General features: G+C 43.1%; 1 protein-coding gene across 1 annotated transcript in view; it reads left to right on the top strand.

Annotated features, from left to right (window-relative positions):
• The window catches only part of LOC139648070 (low-density lipoprotein receptor-related protein 1B-like), a gene marked incomplete at both ends in the record, with an annotated part of 73464 nt that overhangs the window by 11071 nt on the left and 43151 nt on the right, over positions 1-19242 (top strand). The window contains 9 exons of the mRNA XM_071524129.1: positions 2695-2829; positions 3584-3713; positions 5429-5555; positions 5679-5830; positions 6202-6326; positions 6541-6912; positions 10666-10855; positions 13259-13463; positions 16395-16587. Coding sequence (XP_071380230.1) covers positions 2695-2829; positions 3584-3713; positions 5429-5555; positions 5679-5830; positions 6202-6326; positions 6541-6912; positions 10666-10855; positions 13259-13463; positions 16395-16587 — 1629 coding nt within the window. The remainder of the gene's footprint in view (positions 1-2694; positions 2830-3583; positions 3714-5428; positions 5556-5678; positions 5831-6201; positions 6327-6540; positions 6913-10665; positions 10856-13258; positions 13464-16394; positions 16588-19242) is intronic.

The following is a 19242-nucleotide window of genomic DNA, read 5'->3' as shown; positions in this document are numbered from 1 at the left end:
ATGGACTGAACTGTAGCTATGAATAACATCCCTCACCTGATGCTTCAACTGCAGATGCAACTGTTTTCTATGATGGTATCCTTGTGGTTTTTTTGGATGTCCTTGTAGAAGGCATTACTGGGATTTTACAGTTCTGAGTATTTCTCCGTACACTAGGGCCCTCATTTATCAATCTACACCGTTAACACCGTTAACACTGTTAATTGCAAACAATATGAAAATACCTATTTATGTTAGGGATAGGCTGTATGACACATAGTCGATGTAGGCCTTTACAAAATAGAATATTTTGCCATAGGCTACATAAGTGATGAATATGTGGCTGCATATGCTTAGATGCCAGTCAGAATATATGGTCTAATAACAATTCTCCGACTCAGCCAGATTTACTCTGCTGCACCGCAAGTCCACGCTGACTCCAAAACTTGCGTACACGAGTTGAGACTTGACGTGAGATTTGATCGTAGCCTCCGCTCACGTCCAAATTGATAAATGCCGAGCTTTGCGTGGAAATGACCGTACACCCAGTTTTCTGTTGTACGTTCGTTTCATAAATGAGGGCCTAGATGTTTAGAGTAGGAATCGTCCAATTGCACAGAATTCCAGCGGAGACGTGTGGCTGCTTTGGCTGGTGTAGTGGCTTTCAATGATTACTATGGCAGCACTCAGCCGCGGCACACTGCGAGTAGCGTCTCTATTACGTCCAGTGTAGCAGGTGTTCAGTAAGCTAAGACACATACCATCTACTTGAGATCTTTGGTGGGTTCAAATCACAAACCCGTCATGCAAAAGCAATCGTTTGTGGGCAGCAGAGTGGCCTGGAGACCAAAGAGATTGTCCTTCAACCGCATGAGCTAGATTCAAGCACCTGCCCCGCTGAAGTGTCCTTGAGTAAGACGCTGAATCCCTACCAGCTCCAGAGCTGCTGGTCTGTAGTGGATTCATGTGTAGGGAGGATTTCCGTATGGGGATCCATTGTATAGTAACAAAAAAAGCAGAAATCCCTTAAAAACAATCTTGGAAGTCCATCTTACAGTTGATGATTTGTTGTTAAAATCGCAGAGCTGAGGTCAGTGAACAGTGTTTGTTACTGCTCCTTACTGTTGCTGTTACTGCAAAGCCAAGCGAGTCCAAACTGTTTAGCCCTGCTGCTAAATATTGCATTACACAACACCCTCCTCTTCCCTTCCTTGATTTCCTACAGTACAAACCATTTCTAATCAAACATCTATCAGGGAGAGGGAGGAAAAGGTCTTTGTTATACTGGGCTGTAACTTTTTGAATAATGGTCTGTGGGCTTGTGGAGTGCAGCACAGATGAAAGAGTAATAAGTTCACATTAGAGGGGAACCTCAGCATGAGTAACAACCAACCTTTTCCTCTCAAGCCGCTGAAGCACTCCCGATGCAAAGCAATTCCCAAGATATTGTATCAAATGAAGGTAACGTGCATTGCAAAGCATAAACCCAATAGCTTGTGCTGTCATTTGTTATATCCCTGGTTCCCTCTGCATAATATATATGATAAATATGATAGATTTATTACATTGACAAATGCTATGAATATAGTATAGGCTGGGTGCATTCTTTATATGTTATAGGCTGGCCCTGATACATGATAACAAAAACGATGTAAGGGAAATTGGATGCCGTGTGCCTAACAAACTACACACGCATGCATGCATACATACATACAAATGCTTCCACACACATGCACACACTTCACTCATACACCCCAGTCACATATAAAGTCACTCTACTAGACACAGACTTTTCACAAAGACTTTTTCCTCTTCCAGATAGAGTCAGAGGGTGTGGGAGAACAAGAGCAGGTGGGGCCGTTCATTACACAAAGTAATCGTCGCGCGCCACTCTCTTATCGAAGAACCACGCCGACAGCCTGGAAACTTGGGAGTGACCCCGAAGGTCAACAGCAATCTTGATGTGTGACCGCAGCTTTCGGGAAATGAGGAAATAAGCCGGGCCCGCGCTAAAATTAGACATCGCCCGGGTACAGAACGAGCTTGGCGATTGCCCTCCCCCTTTATTACTCGGTGCAGGTGAACATGCAAATACGCCACTAAGCCCAGCCAGCAGCGGCTGATAGCTCACGCATATCATTTGCATGTCATTATGGGAGGCAAGCCGCCAGAGCATGAAAGGATGAAAGCCCTCCAGCTGGATTCTGTCACATGTGAGATATGTGTTAACAGAGTGTGAAGGCAGCGTAAACAGGAGAGTGCAAATAAACATATAACGCCGCCTAACCTCTTAACAACGTGTACAGGAACAGCTGACAGGCGAGCGCGGAGTATGTGTAAAGACCGGACCAGAAATGAATTACATACTGTTTCATGTGCTTATGAAACAGCGCTGTAAAATGGGAAAGGGTCCATAACAGTTTTACCAGACACTGTGTTTTGCATGAAGCAATATATTTTCCAATAAAATTTGGTCAACAATTACCTTTCCCATCGAGGCTCTACATGTCAACACACGGAACTGTGCATGAGCTGTGTGGGTTTTTCTCATCATCATACTTTATATCCCCCCCACCCACCATTTGGTGAAATGGGCCGTGCTGCAGTAAAATACGGTTTCATGAGCTGCTTTGTTTGAGGGCATAAATACTTTTGTGGCAGGCTCGTTCATCATGCCATTTTCTCTCGTCATGAATTGTGCGGCGCGTTCTGCAGGGAATGACACGGTGTACTGGACGGACATGGGCCTGAACAGAATATCCCGGGCCAAGCGCGATCAGACCTGGAGGGAGGACGTCATTACGACTGGCATCAGCCGGGTTGAAGGCATCGCTGTGGATTGGATCGCTGGTCAGTATTGTGACTCTTTGGGAAATGGAGTCTACTAATGATCCACGGGCTTTGTCGAGTTGGTATGGAAAAGCAAATTGAAAATTCTCCTCGTATATGTGCACAGTTACGCCCCGGGTTATGGCTCTCATGACAGTAATGTCTCTTCTTTTGTTGTTTTTTTTCTTTCTTGCTGAATATGCTGAACATCAAATCAGAATTATATAAATTGTAATAGGACTGACTAAAGCCACAGTAGTGATATGCAAGTAATACAAAGTTTTAGCTTTTGTGTTACATTCAGCAGGTTGTAGTTAATGTTAGTACGATTTCACTCATAATGCATCTGATCATACATCTATACATACATCTATATATCTATATATACTGTACACCTATATATCATTGGTGGAATTGATTCTCTAAGGGAGGATTTTAACTATAGTTGTTAGTTCATTGTTAGATTTGAATTGCTAAGAAAAATTATTCACATATGAAGTATATTGAAAAAAAGTATGACTTGGTGAGACTTAAGTCTCACCTATTTTTTTTATCCTTTCTTTGAGCTATATGTAACGCATTAAACAGCTAAGTGTCATAATTCATAGGACAAATTAACCTCAAATGGAAAGAATTGGTGCAAGACTACAGTTTTTGTACATGTGTGAGATTATGCACATTTGACATCAGCTTTGTTTTTCACTGAAGTGCCCCTCTAATGTATGTTAAACCTCTGCTGTATTCAAACTCCTTACTGTGGCTTCTCTCTCCACAGGAAACCTGTACTGGACGGACCACGGTTTCAACTTGATAGAAATCTCCCGTCTCAGCGGCGCCTACCGCTCTGTGGTCATATCTGAAGGACTCGATCAGCCCAGGGCCATCTCCGTACACCCACAGAAAGGGTACGTCTGAGCACAACAGCTGAAAGGCCTGTCTACATCACATGTATGGGAGTGGGTTTAGTGCGTCAATGCACTATTTACTGTTATCAATAGTTTTCCTATTACTGGTGGGACAACAGTTTTGCTTATTATAGACGGATGGGCCAGAAGCCTTGTTTAATCAGCAGAGTATCGTGTGACACAGCCACTTCCAGAAGCTCATATAAAGGTGATGATGGGTAGCGAGCGAACGCATGCTGTCAGCATAGTGGTACACACCAGGTAATGGCCTGAGACAAAAGCTACTGATCGCCAGCCTCTGCAAGACCCTGCAGTGAGCATTCATCTAATGGCACTGCCATGCTGATGCAGACACGCCATCATCTGATTACGGACCTGCGGTATTATCAAGTTTTATTGGTCAGGGTGCTGCTAAGTGATCAGATTTGGCTTCCCGTTCATGTGTTAATCACCACAACTGTCTCTCTTAATGCCATTTCAACTCTTTGAGTGGCAGCAGTCCAACAGGGAACTTTACCCAGTGCCTTGCAAACGTATTCAGACCCCTTGACTTTTTGTTGTGCTATTAAGTTATTTCAAAATGCATTTATTCCGAATTTTTCATCTGAGTTCTGTCCAAAGCACTCTATTCTATCAAAGCGAAAATAAAGTTAAAATTTATGTTAAAGTGTAAAATTAAAATAACAGAGAATTCCAGTTTGCATAAGTATTCAGCACCTTTGCTTCATTTGAGTGAAACTGCCACACTAGCAAAAATGTGCTCAACATTTCTTATCATGTTACTCGGATGTAATTTCTTGCTAACAAAGCTGGTCCCTTCACTAGATTTTAATGGGACTTTGTGGGATTTTATGGTGTAGGATGGACTCTCCATTAGAATACTTAAGCACAGTACGGGATATATAGTTCATTTATGGATGGCATTATAGTTTAGTTTTTAAGGTTTAAAAGAAATATAAATCATCCCTTTCCAATCATTATACTCGAAAGTACAGAATGTGCAGTTTCAGTGGCTTTTTAAATTTTTCCAGTCTATTTTTACAGCAAGTCAAGACAGAACAAATCAAGATTACAGTATCAATTTAATATCTTAAAGAAAACTAAATATCGAGGATTTTTTTAAATAGGATTTTTAATAGGATAAAAACTTGGTAAGAGCATCATGAGTTTGATTTCTATAATCAGTTTCAACTTCAATAAATTCAGTCATTCCATACAAATTCAGAAAACAGAATTTAAATTCAGTCGTCTGCTGGAACAAATCTCATCACTTTCATTCTGAGTCATTTACACAAACACAAGATCTCAAGTCAAGACTTTAGAAACCTTTGAAGTCATCAGAGTACAAGTCAAAGTCAAGTCCCAAGTCACCAGAACCCAAGTCAAGTCTCAAGTCTTCTCTTCATGCATCAAGTCAAGTCTCAAGCAATTGCAATTGTGATTCGATTCTGACTCGAGTGCAAGTCATGTGACTCGAGTCCCGAGCTTGGAGAAACACACATTTTAAAAAAGGTTTGAAAGAAAAACATTGTTCATAACCGCTAAATACAAACGCAAAGTACTATATCCAGTGATAATACTTACTAATATTGATATATGCTATACTAAATATAGCGTTTCTTAATGATATCACCCCTGTCTATCTAATACACACTCTAAACACTGTGGCAAAATGAAAAAAGTCGATTCATCCAACCATTGTGTTGTGCAACCAGGTATCTCTTCTGGACCGAGTGGGGGCAGAACCCCTGTATAGGCCGCTCCCGCCTGGACGGCTCGGACCAGGTCACGCTGGTCAACTCGGGCATCATGTGGCCCAACGGCATTTCCATAGACTACGAGGTACACTCCGTCGCTCCACTCCACTCTGCATACCTTCCTCCTCATCTTACTCTTTTGTGGCTGAAGTGTACCCATCCCTAAGAGGACCGCTGCGTGATGTGCATTTTTCAAATTACTTTCCAGGAAAATAGATTATACTGGTGTGACGCCCGCACAGACAAGATCGAGAGGATCAACCTTGAGACCGGCGAGAGTCGAGAGATTGTACTGTCAGCGGCCAACGTGGACCTGTTCTCCGTGGCTGTGTTCGGGCCTTACATCTACTGGTCTGACAGGTAATTTATTATTTCCTTAAATGCACACACATGCATTGTGTTGACCTGCAAAGTCGGCAATACTAACCTGGCATTAACCCTTGCCTTCAAAGATCCCATGTGGAAATCGTAGAGCGTTATTTGCACATAATGAGGGGCACCACCTATTTATGTAAATACTCCAGGCAGTCGTCGATGCCAGCAGCAAGGGCAGATCCTTCCACATCTTTCTGTCAAGCCAGGCGCTTAGCTCACTTTAATGATACCTTGTTTCATTTCGGGAAGTCAATAGCTTTGTCATTACTCTGTATCGCTGAAAAGTCAGAAAATGCTTTCTAGTCTTAAATGGCAACCGCTCATTTCACAACCCCATCTCTCTTGGCGTGCTGCAGGGCCCACTCCAACGGTTCCATCCGACGAGGCTTGAAGACTGACACCGCTGAGGCGGAGACTATGAGGAGCGGCCTGGGGGTCAACCTGAAGGATGTGACAGTCTTTAATAGAGGCCGGGAGAAAGGTTGAGGTTTCAACTTAATGGTCTTATTGAATTCACATCATCACCCTCGTTGCATGACGGCCTACGTCAATGGCAGAAGGCTGTCATAGCATGCACATTTGTACTTATGATTCTTGTCTGTAATGCATAATCACATATAATGTAAACATGAATGAGGACCCGAGGCGAAGTAGTAATTGTGCATGCTTTGGGTTTTGAATTCTTGGCGCCACAGGCACCAACCCCTGCGCCAGGAGCAACGGCGGCTGCCAGCAGCTGTGCTTCCACCTGGGCAGCGGCCGCCGGACCTGCTCCTGCGCCCACGGCCACTTGGCGGAGGACGGCTTCGCCTGCGAGCGCTACGAGGGCTACCTGCTCTACTCCGAGAGGACCATACTGAAGAGCATCCACCTCTCGGACGAGAGCGACCTCAACTCGCCGATCCAGCCCTTCGAAAAGCCGGCCTTTTTCAAGAACGTCATAGCCCTGGCCTTTGACTACAGTCAGAAGACAGCGGGGACCAACCGCATCTTTTTCAGCGACATTCACTTTGGAAATATCCAGATGATAAATGACGACTGGACAGGAAGATCGATTATAGCAGAAAGTAAGTATACTTCAGATTCAGTCCCTTTGCCATGTATTTAGACTATTTGTACTTTTTTGCTGCCATTCGACTTTGTGTAACTTAATCAGAAAAGAAAAAAGATAACTTGGATACGTTTTGCCTTAAAGTCCCCCCGTCCCACTTCCCCCCTACTTATATTTATGCCCTGGTCTGGTGGTAAACAGACACATACTCACAAGTACATTTCTACACACCCCTACACACAACCCCCTATCCCCGCCTCATCAACACCTTCACATTTGTTCTGTGAATACTGATGGTGGCGTGCTGCATGTAGAGTCAATACAATATTGTTCTTATTCATAGAGCAATTCAGCCTTTTAGAAAATGATTTTGCAACCCACTCTCTATTGAAAGATTAAGTGAACAGCTACGCTGTAATTTGTGTGCTATCGGTCATGTAATTACAAGTGAAATAATCAAATTGATGTTAATTGCATTGAGCTGTTTGGTAATTTCAAGCATGACAAAACTATACTTTTCAAATAATATTTGTAGCAGATCTCATTCTGTGGCAGATTAATATAGAATTGTGTATCACAATAACTCAATATTGTTATTTCATCATAATATGATTCTATGGAAAGGTGATAAACAACGCAATTGAATTATTACCCAGCTGTATGAAATAGCTATTCAAGGTCTGAGAAAGTGGCCATTTTAGGCAATAGTTTTGTCAAGATGTGGAAATGGACAAAAATAGATTAGTCATGAGCGCTCGCTGGAAAGTTTTACACCTGAGAGAGTGTGAATCATCTCCCTGTCTCCAGATGAATAAATTAATACAGAGTATGGTCTAATACCTATTTTTGAAAGCATTTCACTAACTGATTGGTACAGATGGCACAGCGGGAACAGTCCCTCTCTATTCCTTCACTAAAGCTCAGTCAATCCCACCTTGATAAGCATGACTGGAGTCAGATGAACAGCAAAAGCCTCTGTTCTGCTCGGCTAGCATCCTCTGCCATCCTCTGAAGTCTCCACTGGGAGCAGAGCTCAGCATCTTCCCACCCCCTCCTCACACTGGGGGACCGGCAGGGTCTTACTGATCTACTCCCCCAGATTTCCCTCCTGTTGGCGAACGAACGCGGAGTGAGCTTTCTCTTAGCCGCAATCAGGAATTATTATCCTCGAGGAATGAACAACAAGCATTCTTAGGGAACATCTGTTGGAGTTTTTAAGTGTCCTTCACACGTTTGCACTTGCAAATTATGAAATCCAAGTGGTGAGAATAGCTCATTTGGGTTCATTTCAAAATGTCAAGCCCATAATACAGTACATTTTTTTTTTCTTCATAAATGATGAGCAATAAAACCGTCTGTTGCTATATACAGCAGTGCTGCATTTTATAGGGTTTTCCAGGTTAACATATATCGTCGCCTCCCTTGTTTCCAATTAGCATATTTGGCATTAACAGAGAGCAGCACCTGCAAAGTGAGCTGATCCAGGCCACGCTCCCTTTGAAACAGCCACCACCCTCAAGCAGCATCTAACTCTGTAGATAAAAAGCAAGACTCTCCTCTTCTCCACCCCCGACAAAGTTTCTGTCTGTGCCCCGTCATTGAGGAAGGGTGAAGATGTTAATCATCCATATTTCCCTAATTAAACTCCGCGTCCCCCATTAATTACTCCCCGGCTTCGCCAACAATTTCTGGGCAACTCCAAGCTGTCAGACGCCTTTTATTGCAAACTATTAATTAGCAATCGGCTGACTCAGGTAGTGTCTTAAGTATTCCAGTGTATGGTTTATAGCTTTTTAGATGACCAGATTCAGCCCATATCTCCTGCATTGGCCACATGTTCGCCATTAAGACCAATTAGGGACTGCATTCACAGACGACAGGGTGTACGCAATAGACTTACAGATGCAGAATAGAGTGAAGATGATGAGATCACAGCCAAGATCCCAGCCAAATGGTGGTGACAGATGTTCTGTGAACACTAGGGCAAAACTCCTTCAACTCGGAATGAGTCCATTCCCCTTTGAAAGATAACATTAAATTTGTTCCATGTTCTTGATTTCAACTTAGTTGCTATAAATGACCTGAGCCTCATGACCGGGCAGAAGATGCACAACTGTGATAAAGACAACCACGAAAAAACAAGTCTGATAGCTTAGGGTCTCCCAAGGCTACATGGAATTTTTTGGCTATTGTTTATGATTGCTGCAGGCTAAGAAATTAACTTATTGAGGGCAATTTTATCAGACTATGAAATAATGCATTTGCATTCCAATACCAATAGCAAATGAACAGTTGCTTTGTACCACTAAGACATTATTATACCATGCATCCCACTCTTCTTTCCACTACTGGAAACTGGCAGCAGGACTTACAGAAGAAGATGGTGCCATTTTCCCCTCTCTGTCTCCAACCTGTCCATCTTCCACCTCTCCACTGTTGAGTTTTTTCCGATATTGGTTCTTTTATTTTGTGTTGACTCAGTGGTTTGTGTGGGGTTGTCATTTACGTCTACTGCTGGTGATGTGGTGCCAACTTTTACTGCTTCAGGCTTTGTTGTTTTCTCGGTTTTCTGATCAGAAACTGCTCCATTTTTCTCACCCACAACCCATTGGAAACAGTCCGCCGGTCATAGGCTCCCATGAATCACCTACGGTGGCCAACAGGGGACAGTAGTTTTCATTTCTGACCCTGCTGCGCCCTCATAATGCAAAGTGCATTATTCAAATCGAACAAAGGCACCTGTTTGATGGAAACTCTTCTAATTTGTATGATTCCTATTGACTCATACCTACAAACAAAAAAATACTTGTTTGTTAATAATATATACGCTGCAGTTTTGTGATCCATTAAACCAAAATGAACAAAAGAAGATCCATAAATGACTGACAGGCAGATGACCTGCTTCGCCAAGGTGAATACCTTCCATGTAAAATGCTGAATTAGTTGTTCTAACCTTGTTTCCCCACCTCAGCACTACAGCACCATCCCAACAGTGTAGGTCATATTTGATAGATAGGGTAATTTATTGAACCATTGCAAAAAAATCAAAACTAAATTACTGCACATAAATATGTACAGCTGATCTGTCTGTGCTCACTCTCTCTGGAGGCTCCCTCCCTGTCAGTCACATTCTTGCACCAACTAAGGAAGCTACAATGGCATTGCACATCCAAAGTAGTTCCTGATGAAAACATACTCAATTTCCGTGCGACTTGTGCATCAACAAATATCTGTCCATCCAGGGTAGTGAGGCATAGAGTTTCCTCCCTGTCAATCACCAAGGAAACATAGTCCCAATCCTGACACTCTTGCACACCGCCGACTGCTATGAGCAAAGTCAGTATTTTCACCCAAAGCCACGCTAGGCAACTTCGCAATTTGGTGACCCCAAGTGGCAATGTGACATGGGTAAACTGCACTCCTCTGACCTAAATTTCTTCTTCTTAGTGGCTGGTGGGGGAGGAGGTGGTGGGACAAAGCGCTCACTCACTGCTGTTTAGGAGACACTTTTGTATTTCACTCTCAAGTTTCAAAAACAACACCAGAACTTCATTTGGGCAAGATGGGACACTCTACTCTGTTGCAGCCCGACTGTCATTTAGACTGATAGGACTGGTGTATTTTACATTAAAATCTTGCTTAGTGCAGCTTTAAATGGGATTACATCTCCAGCTGGCTTGATTTGTCTTTGAGCCATGCGTCTATGTATGTCTAAGTTGGGGTATTTTACTGGAAGATGAGCAACACTTTTACCTGTCTGTCCTCTTAGATGTGGGTTCAGTGGAGGGCCTGGCATACCACCAGGCCTGGGACACCTTGTACTGGACCAGCTCCACCACCTCCACCATCACCAGGCAGACTGTGGACCAGACGCGAGCCGGTGCCTTCAGCCGGCAGGCCGTGGTCACGCTGTCGGAGGACGACCACCCACATGTCCTGTCCCTGGATGAGTGCCAGAAGTCAGTGGCTCCACCGTCTCTCTCTCTCTCTCTCTCTCTCTCCCTCTCTCTCTCCCTCTCTCTCTCTCTCTCTCTCTCCCTCTCTCTCTCTCTCTCTTTCTATCTATCTATCTATATATCTATATATCTATCTATCTCTCTCTCTCTCTCTGGCCCAGATTCACTAAAGGTTTGCATAGGAAAGATCTATGTAGAGAATGTAGAGAATATAGAGAATGCCATGCTATTCATTAACCATGCACAATAAGTGGAAAGCTGCCTAAATAACGCTGATCAAAAAAATCAAGCCTCTTTGTGCCTGTCCTGGTCATGCATATACAAATTATATGTAAATCTCATTATTGAATAATGAGATTTATATTAATAGTTATTTGTAAGCCTGACCATGCAAATTGAGATTGCGCCCAATTCCCTAACACTTCGCAACACCAACTCCTCCAAATTATTGTAGCGCATATTGGATCGTTTTTATCATTGATGATTATTATCATTATCACTATCATCGTCACCAGCAAGTCCGGCAAGGGAAAGGGTTTTCCATCCCAGAATCTGAAGTCAGATCAGGGAACGCTTCAAATATAAAGGGGCTGCAGGGCGCAAGGGTGCCAGCCTTGGTGGATTAGCCTTACAGCTGAAGCACGCAGTTTGTGCTCGCACTTATGATGAAGGGGGCTATTTGCTGGTGCAGTGCTCTTTTCGAGGGCCTGTTGCGCCAAAACTTGACTGCCATAAATTTCTTTGATGAAAAAACTCTCAGCTCAACTGAGCCACAAAAAAAATTACAAGTACAAATTTCCCTCGCAATCTTAGTGAGTCTGGACCTCTGTCGTTTATTCATTGTGCAAAGTATTCAAATGACCTTATCCCTCATTGTCCTTTTGTTGGTATACATCATATTTGTCATCTTGCACCTATGGAAGTGTTTGTTTGTACCACAGATATGATGATGTCAGGCAGCTTCATACTTTGCCACACTGCCTGAAATTGGATTTAGGAAGGATCCATTACATGCCAAAGCTTTATTGCATTATGCTTTCTAGAACCCAAATTGCAGAGCTTGGTTGGATTCAGTTTCGTTAGATGTTTTTGCACTTCAGGAGTTAGTATTCTGATCTCTACCTCGAAAAAAGGCGATTGCAGCCTCAGAGCTTTCAAGCACTTGATTGGTTTGACACTTTCATTTGTCTGCCAGTTTAAAAGAAGATGGGGAAAAGTGCCAGAGGTGTTTTTTTGTTCTTTTCACAGCAACACGTCAATGTTCCTGTTACATCTAATTAAGATTTAACAATCGCATATTCATGAATATGATAATGCTGCAATGAGCAGTCTGAAAAGACTGGCTAAAGCAGTGAGTATCTTGCCCTTATTGCAGTAACTGAATTAATTTCGTGACCTCAGACTATATCCTTGGTTGGCAATTTGGCACCATATCCATCCCACTCCAGAAATACTGTCTGATAATTAGAATTCAAACTGTAGTGATTAATTAGCAGTCCCTGGCTGTGGCTTCTGACCAGGATCCTTATTAACCCACAAGAGTAGACTTCCACGTCTTCATTATGGTATGGAGAGAGAATCAGTGGACAATCAATTACCTCACCTTGTTGAAGTTTATCCAAGGGCTGAAAAAGTATTTTTCTGTCACACATTTGGCAAACACATCCACCTCTTTTGTCTGTGGTTTATCTGCATGGCTGTGGACTCAAAACATGCGCACCATCGATCTTGCAAAACCCATATAACCCAAGATATAAATCTTTCATTTATTTACTCCACTGCTATTATCTGTGTTTTTCATATTCTTAGAAGTCCTCACAGAGGGAAATATGAATAAACGCTCTGTATCTAACAACCTGTGATGCTAATCGGTTTTATCAAATGGAAATTGAGAAGCACAGCAGCTGCGCCTTATCAGTGATGAGCTCATACAGGGCGAAAGGGGGAAGCAGATGACAGGTCATGGAGGTCTTGGCAGCTATGGGATCATGTTGATAACTGACTGACACCGCTGTATCGACCTCTGGCAATTTAATGCAGCCATGAATAATTCCCCTACCCATTAGTGTTAGTTTTCCCTGGCAAAGAGGAGCCTGACATGTTACTATTGCAGCTCTTTTAAAGTCATCATTCCTGCTCCCTGATTCAATTTCAGACTACACATATTTGTTTTGTACTCCTTGCTGAGGGGGTGTGAAGTTGTAGTGGAGCGGAGGCGCTTTTCCGGAGAGATGGGGAGTCTGTGGTGACATCTACATGTCATGACGGAGCAAATTGCTACGAAAGGACTACAGATAAGAGACTGTAGATGTAACATGCCGCTTTAATCTTAATACTCTGGGTCTTCTAGCACTGAGGCGATGTTGTGCCTAATCGTTTGTTTCGGCTTTCCGTCGCACATTTCAGCCTGATGTTTTGGACCAACTGGAATGAGCAGAGGCCCAGCATCATGAGATCCACCTTGGCCGGCAACAACGTGAGGGTGATCATCAGCTCCGACATCCTGACCCCCAACGGACTGACCATTGACCACAAAGCGGAGAAGCTCTACTTCTCAGATGGAAGCCTGAGCAGGATTGAGAGATGTGACTACGATGGCTCCAACAGATACGTGAGTATGACAGACCTGGTCCTAGTTTAGACAGTGTTGTGGAGCTGTACATCCGGAACCATCTTGGCCGACCGTATCTCTCTGTCTTCCCTAATCATTCTCATTCTTTATATAAGTATAAGGAAATAGTTGGGGTTGCCCACTTTCAGACAGTAGCATTGTAAACCTCCTGACATTTTTTTTTAACAATCTTTAGTATTCACAGTGCATGGCAAGTGTTGGCAATACAAAAAGAATGAAAATTAACACAAAGCCCACTGCTTTCAAAACACAATGAGCTGTAAAAAAAAAAAAAAAAAAAGTCCCAAACTAATTATTGAAACTAGTAATATAAACTAATTATCATTCTATCATAATTTCTAGCATTATCCAAGGTATGAACGCAGTATGAATTGAAGTTGTACTTTTTTGTATCGTACTCTCTGAAATTACTGTTCAAATGAAGCAACGTTAAAGTCAAAGAACAAGGAACGAGGCCCAGTGTCTTTTAGCGAGAATGTGTTTTGAATATTTCAAGGACCGCGTCTCTCAATGATGGACATGTTCCATTCTCAAACATCTGAGACACAAGGGCACACGTTCTGGGGCAGAATGTCAAATTGATCTGCCCCTTTTCAGCTGAAATGAACCAATTTTCTGACTGCCATATAATCTCCCATCCCCATTGAGCTCCCGGGGACTTCAGCCTCCATGCAGTGGGTAGGCTCTACCTCTCGGCATTCTTCCTCATATTTCATCACCGAGAGTGCCGATGGTTTACTTAATTATAGAAGTCATTTCCCCGCTAAAGTAAAGAAGCTCAGTGAGGGGGTTTCTCATTTTATCCACGAGAGGTTGCATGCATAATGTATTTTATCCTGAAAATCCGAACCGGGTGTGTATCCTTCTGTATCCTTGGCGTGTAAAGGATTGCGGTACGCCGTGGCCTTTTTTTGCCATGGATTTCAATTTGCGCTTGACATGACCTCTGCGGCTCGGCACCTCGCCCCGTCTCAATTAGTTACCCATACGTTTGCCGAGCGGGGTCACAAGGCTCAAAAAGTCCTCGCCCTTCGGGTCCCCACCTGCCCTTGCCGCAGTCTAGTCCCGCTAATGAAGGCTTTGTGTTGAGACCCCTGTGGGCGTAGATTCCATCTCCGTCCCAATTAAAATGTGTAAATTAAACAGAGGTAACTGATTGTCAACTGCACAGCACTCAGGCACCCTGGGGTGACGGGATTCATGGGACAACCGGTCCATTGAGCGTCACAATTCAGATTTTATTTTTCCCTCACATGTGACACAGATGTGATGTTTTCTAATCAGTGTGAACATCTAAAAGCTGCATGGAGAAACATGTTTTTTTCAATTCCAATCTGGACCACATGGATATGTCGTACAAAATCGGATCCCAAGGCATGCGACCTACGTGCGACTTGTATTTGAATGCTCAAATCGAAATTTGTCTCCGTTGCCATAACGATACATAAACCTTGCGTCATTCACCTGAGACAGTTGTCATAATTCTGGCGCCTGTGACAGTGGTAAGAAAGCACAATTTGGTATTCAGGGATACGGTTCATTTCAGTCAAAACTCAAAGGCAAATGTGTTGGAAAGAAGTTGGCGGTACAAAAACAGATGTGACGTCTTCTGTTATTGTTAATCTGCCAGTTCATAATGGAATCGGACATTGGTTACACCCTAGAATAGATATGAACAACCATCTATAAACATCAGATACGAGCAGCAGTTCTGAACCCAGCCTTATTGTATGGCAGTGGAGTGTCCTCGCGGGCCCCGGCTCCTCCTCGCCACTGCGGCAATGTCATTACACGCTGACAGGGAGGCCGGTGACAGAGAGGAGATGGAGCTGTGGCAGCGGCTCCACTCCTCTGTGCCATTTTGAGAGTGGAGAGCCGTGTCATTAGCGGAGCCAGAGCTCCAGAGAGGGCGACGGAGTGTGTGTTGAGGGAAGATGTCGGCGCGTTTAGCAGGGGAGAGACGACCTTTTTCACGAAGAGGAGGGAGAATATTAATTGAGAGCTGCATGAGGACGGCTCGCTCCTGGTTAGCATCATTTGATTTATGTCAATGGTGTGAAATCTGGGCGTGTTAGTGTTGCCGTGTCAACCAGAAGCTCAGTCAGAGTAATCAGTCACGAGGGGCATGGCAATTGATGTACCATGTAATAATATTGTTGAATAGTAATGGTAAATAGAACACATTTACCAAAAACATGAGTAGCCAACATGATATTTGGTCTGGAAGTAATTTGTTGCTGGCCGTAAACCAGGTAATGTCTCCCAAATCTAATTTCCTATCAATATGTTCCATCATACCCCATCTGGTGTTCTATCCTTCCCTCTCTCTGTCTCTCTCTCTGTCTCTCTCTTCCTCCTGATGGCCAGTGGTTGCCTCTACACGCTGGGCTCCTTTAATCAACACCTGTCCTATTAATCCCAGTATGGCACAGGGCTAATGCGATGCTGCTTACAAGCCTGTCCCACTAATGGCTGGGAGTACAGAGCTGCTGGAAGCCCTGATGCCCCCCCCAGCCCAAAGAGTCCCTAAAGGAGGCATCTGATGGATTCCTGCCTCCCTGCCAATGACACTGTCATTTACTCCCCCAACATCTGGGTTAAGCAGTCATGTGGGCGGCGGGGGTGATGTGTTGATTAATGACTCGAAACATGATCACGCTCCCTATTTATTCCTGGGGCATCACTCAGAATTCTGTTGCTGTTTCTTCCAGAGCTGCGCTCGCGGATGGAAGTGCAAATATTTGCGCAAAACGTATGGATTTACTGTGCGACAGCTGCGTCGTCTCTAAGAGGATTTAACTGTGGCTTCGTGTGCAAGATAGCATAGGATACAACAGCAATAGCAACAGACACCTGCAGCCTGATGGAGAGCTTGCCTATAACATCAATGCTCTGCTGTGTAATTTGTAGGTCATAGTTAAATCCGGCCCAGGAACCTTCTTCGGGCTCGCCATCTACGGGGACTTTATCTTCTGGTCGGACTGGGCCCGCAGGGCTGTGCTGCGATCAAACAAGTACACAGGCGGAGACACCAAGATACTGCGAGCAGACATTCCCCATCAACCCATGGGAATTATAGCTGTGGCCCGCGACACAAACAACTGTGAGTATTCCGACGCCTGGAGATGAGATTAAGTTGATTACCAAGGGACGCGGTGTTTGTGTTGTGTCTGCAAATGTTTGCATCGCATGTGTGTGCAGGCGCCTGTGTGTGCATATGGGTACAAATTCTCGCATGCATATGTTTATGTTGTTTATATACACTTTCTGCTGTAATAGAGTGAGAATACTAGAGGTAACTGCTGTGATTTGCACCACTTGTAGAGTTTGCACGCATTCATCTGTTTCATTTTGTTCTGTGGAGCCGGTGTGCACTTCCGTCCCCTCTTGGCTTAATATTCTTTTTCAGCGCCGCGACACTCGGCTAACTCGCAGCAAAGGATCTAAAAACGCTCCTCATTTTGATGTGCGAGAAACAGCGGGAATGATAAATTAGGGTGGTCTTATTTAGCAGTGGGTAGAAACTTGAGGTTGGGGTGTAATTAATAAAAAGGTACCCTATGTTGAGAAGGGAGTCTCTAAAGTGTCGTGTAGAGTTTTATTTCCAAGTAGGACAAAGGGAAATGGGCTTAAGCGCGTCCCAATGGTTTGATTTGGCTGCTGAGAGCCACTCTGTCTCCTCGTTTATCTCGTCATGGGAAATAATCACATTTCCAGTGACCTGTATCAGCTCAGCCACAACACTATAATGCGAAATGGCAGGATACGTAGGATTTAATAATCAGTTTATCCTTTTGGTCATTATATTTTTAACCCCTTATTATATTCTGCTGTTACCGAATGTGCTCGCCATGAATAATCAGACAAAAGGCTGAGCTGGGCTCTGCAGAACAGAGGAGTGGTTTCTTCTCTCATGAATAAAATACACAGGCTGCAGGGCAGGTAATAACCAAGGGTTTCCAATGGTCATGTATCTTTCTGGTGAATGCCGGTACTTGATACTGTATCTCTCGTCGCTAAACCTCTTCTCTACGTTTCTCCCTATTTCTACTGGTCTACTACTGACGTTTTCTTTCCTGGGTCAAGGGCCTTTACTTTGATCTTTACTATAGGCAAGCGGCAGCTTTGTGCACATCATGGTACACACACGCGTTACTTTCCCACAGAGCTCCCCCGTGCAGAGAAAGCAAAAACATGCAGCATTGTAATTCCTTTGGTTGCATAGCAACAAACTCGAGCTCTTTTGGCTACCCATCAGTGGACAGAAGCATACCTGTTTGTAATCGGTAATTGTGGGTCCCTTTAAGGGTGGACAACCCCTTATTTGGGTGGATGGAAGGCAGGCACTGAAGATCCTTCACATTAAAACAAGACGTCAGTGCAGCATTTCTTGTAAAATACTTACATACTTGTAAAATCACAGCTATTTATTTATTTATTTATCTATTTTTTTTACCAAATTTTTATTAAATTTCAACAAAAAACTGCAGACATACAATCAGTTAAAAAGGTAAACATAACATAGCAGAAATATGATGTGCAAAAGAGGTTGACATTTTTTACTAAGTTCAGCTTAGAAAAAATAAATAAATAAATAAAAATAACAAATTAAAAATAGTAATAGACATCACAGCTATTTATTAAAAAAAACAGCTATTGGTGATGTTTCTTGACTTTCTGGGTCCATTTTGATGTATTTTCTTACTCCCGTGGATAACTGGTCAACTGATGTCAAATTGAGATATTTCCAGCACAGCTACAGTTTGATGGCAGAAAATGTTTCAACTGAAACATCAAAGTTAAATGTCAGGTTTTGGTGTCAGTCCCTCAGAATCAAAGAGCGATCGCTTCTTTCTAGAGCTGCCATTTTGTACCGACATTCAACCATCATACAGGGAGAAATCCATCGTTGAAGTGGCAGAGACACCAATATCTCATATATAACAATGTTATAGAGACAGTGCATAAAATAGACCACGCCCATCATGGAGGAAATCACTGCACCGCTCTCCATTCACTTTGTGTGACTGAATGCACATCATTGTCATTATTGCCCAAATTAAACATGCCTAAAAGCTGTTGTGTGGTGGGATTCACAGCCAACAAACTTAAAAACCACAAATTACAGTTTTTTGTGCTCCTGAGGAAAAAGAAGGGAGCCGTTAAGAAGAAAAATGTGGATCCAGACCGTAAGGAGAGAGGCGCTGACAGTGGCTCATGGTAGAAGAGGGGGAAACTTTGGGACCCCGAGAGTAAATACACTTATAATGTGGCCAGTATTTTGTCACTGGTCAGTAACTTACAGTAATTATCTAGTTATATTCTTGTAAGATAACCTGAATGTTAAAATGTGTATAAAGCTACCATGCTGTTCTAACATTAGGCTGCGGCTAAGCTAACATTACTGAGCCAGTTCCTCTCTATAAAACACATTGTGTTCATGTGTGGGTCTCAGGATAGTTTGCTCTGTATTGACTGTCAGTCCAGGGTGCAAAAGTAATGAGAAATCTCACTGACTTGTTAGCTAACATAAGATAGTTAACTTAGCAACTATACATTTTAATAACCAATGTCACGTCAGCGTCACTCAAACTTATAGTCTGAAAAGCATAGCTGTAGCCTACTTCAGATTTTTAAATATGAAGTGAAATTATTCAAGGTCAATTTATTATCTTACCTGCTGATTAAATGAAGTTGTGGTAAATGTAAAAAGTATTTAACTTCAGGTCACTGTGTGGGATAATTTATCTGGCTTTAT

This window comes from Centroberyx affinis, unplaced genomic scaffold, assembly GCF_046629955.1.
Source record: "Centroberyx affinis isolate AG114_WGS23_722 - 3 ecotype Tasmania unplaced genomic scaffold, CSIRO-AGI_Caff_v1 ptg001152l_1, whole genome shotgun sequence".
In the NCBI taxonomy this organism is placed as follows: domain Eukaryota; kingdom Metazoa; phylum Chordata; class Actinopteri; order Beryciformes; family Berycidae; genus Centroberyx; species Centroberyx affinis.
The sequence above is the reverse complement of the archived record's forward strand: the minus strand, read 5'-3'. Positions and strand labels throughout refer to the sequence as shown.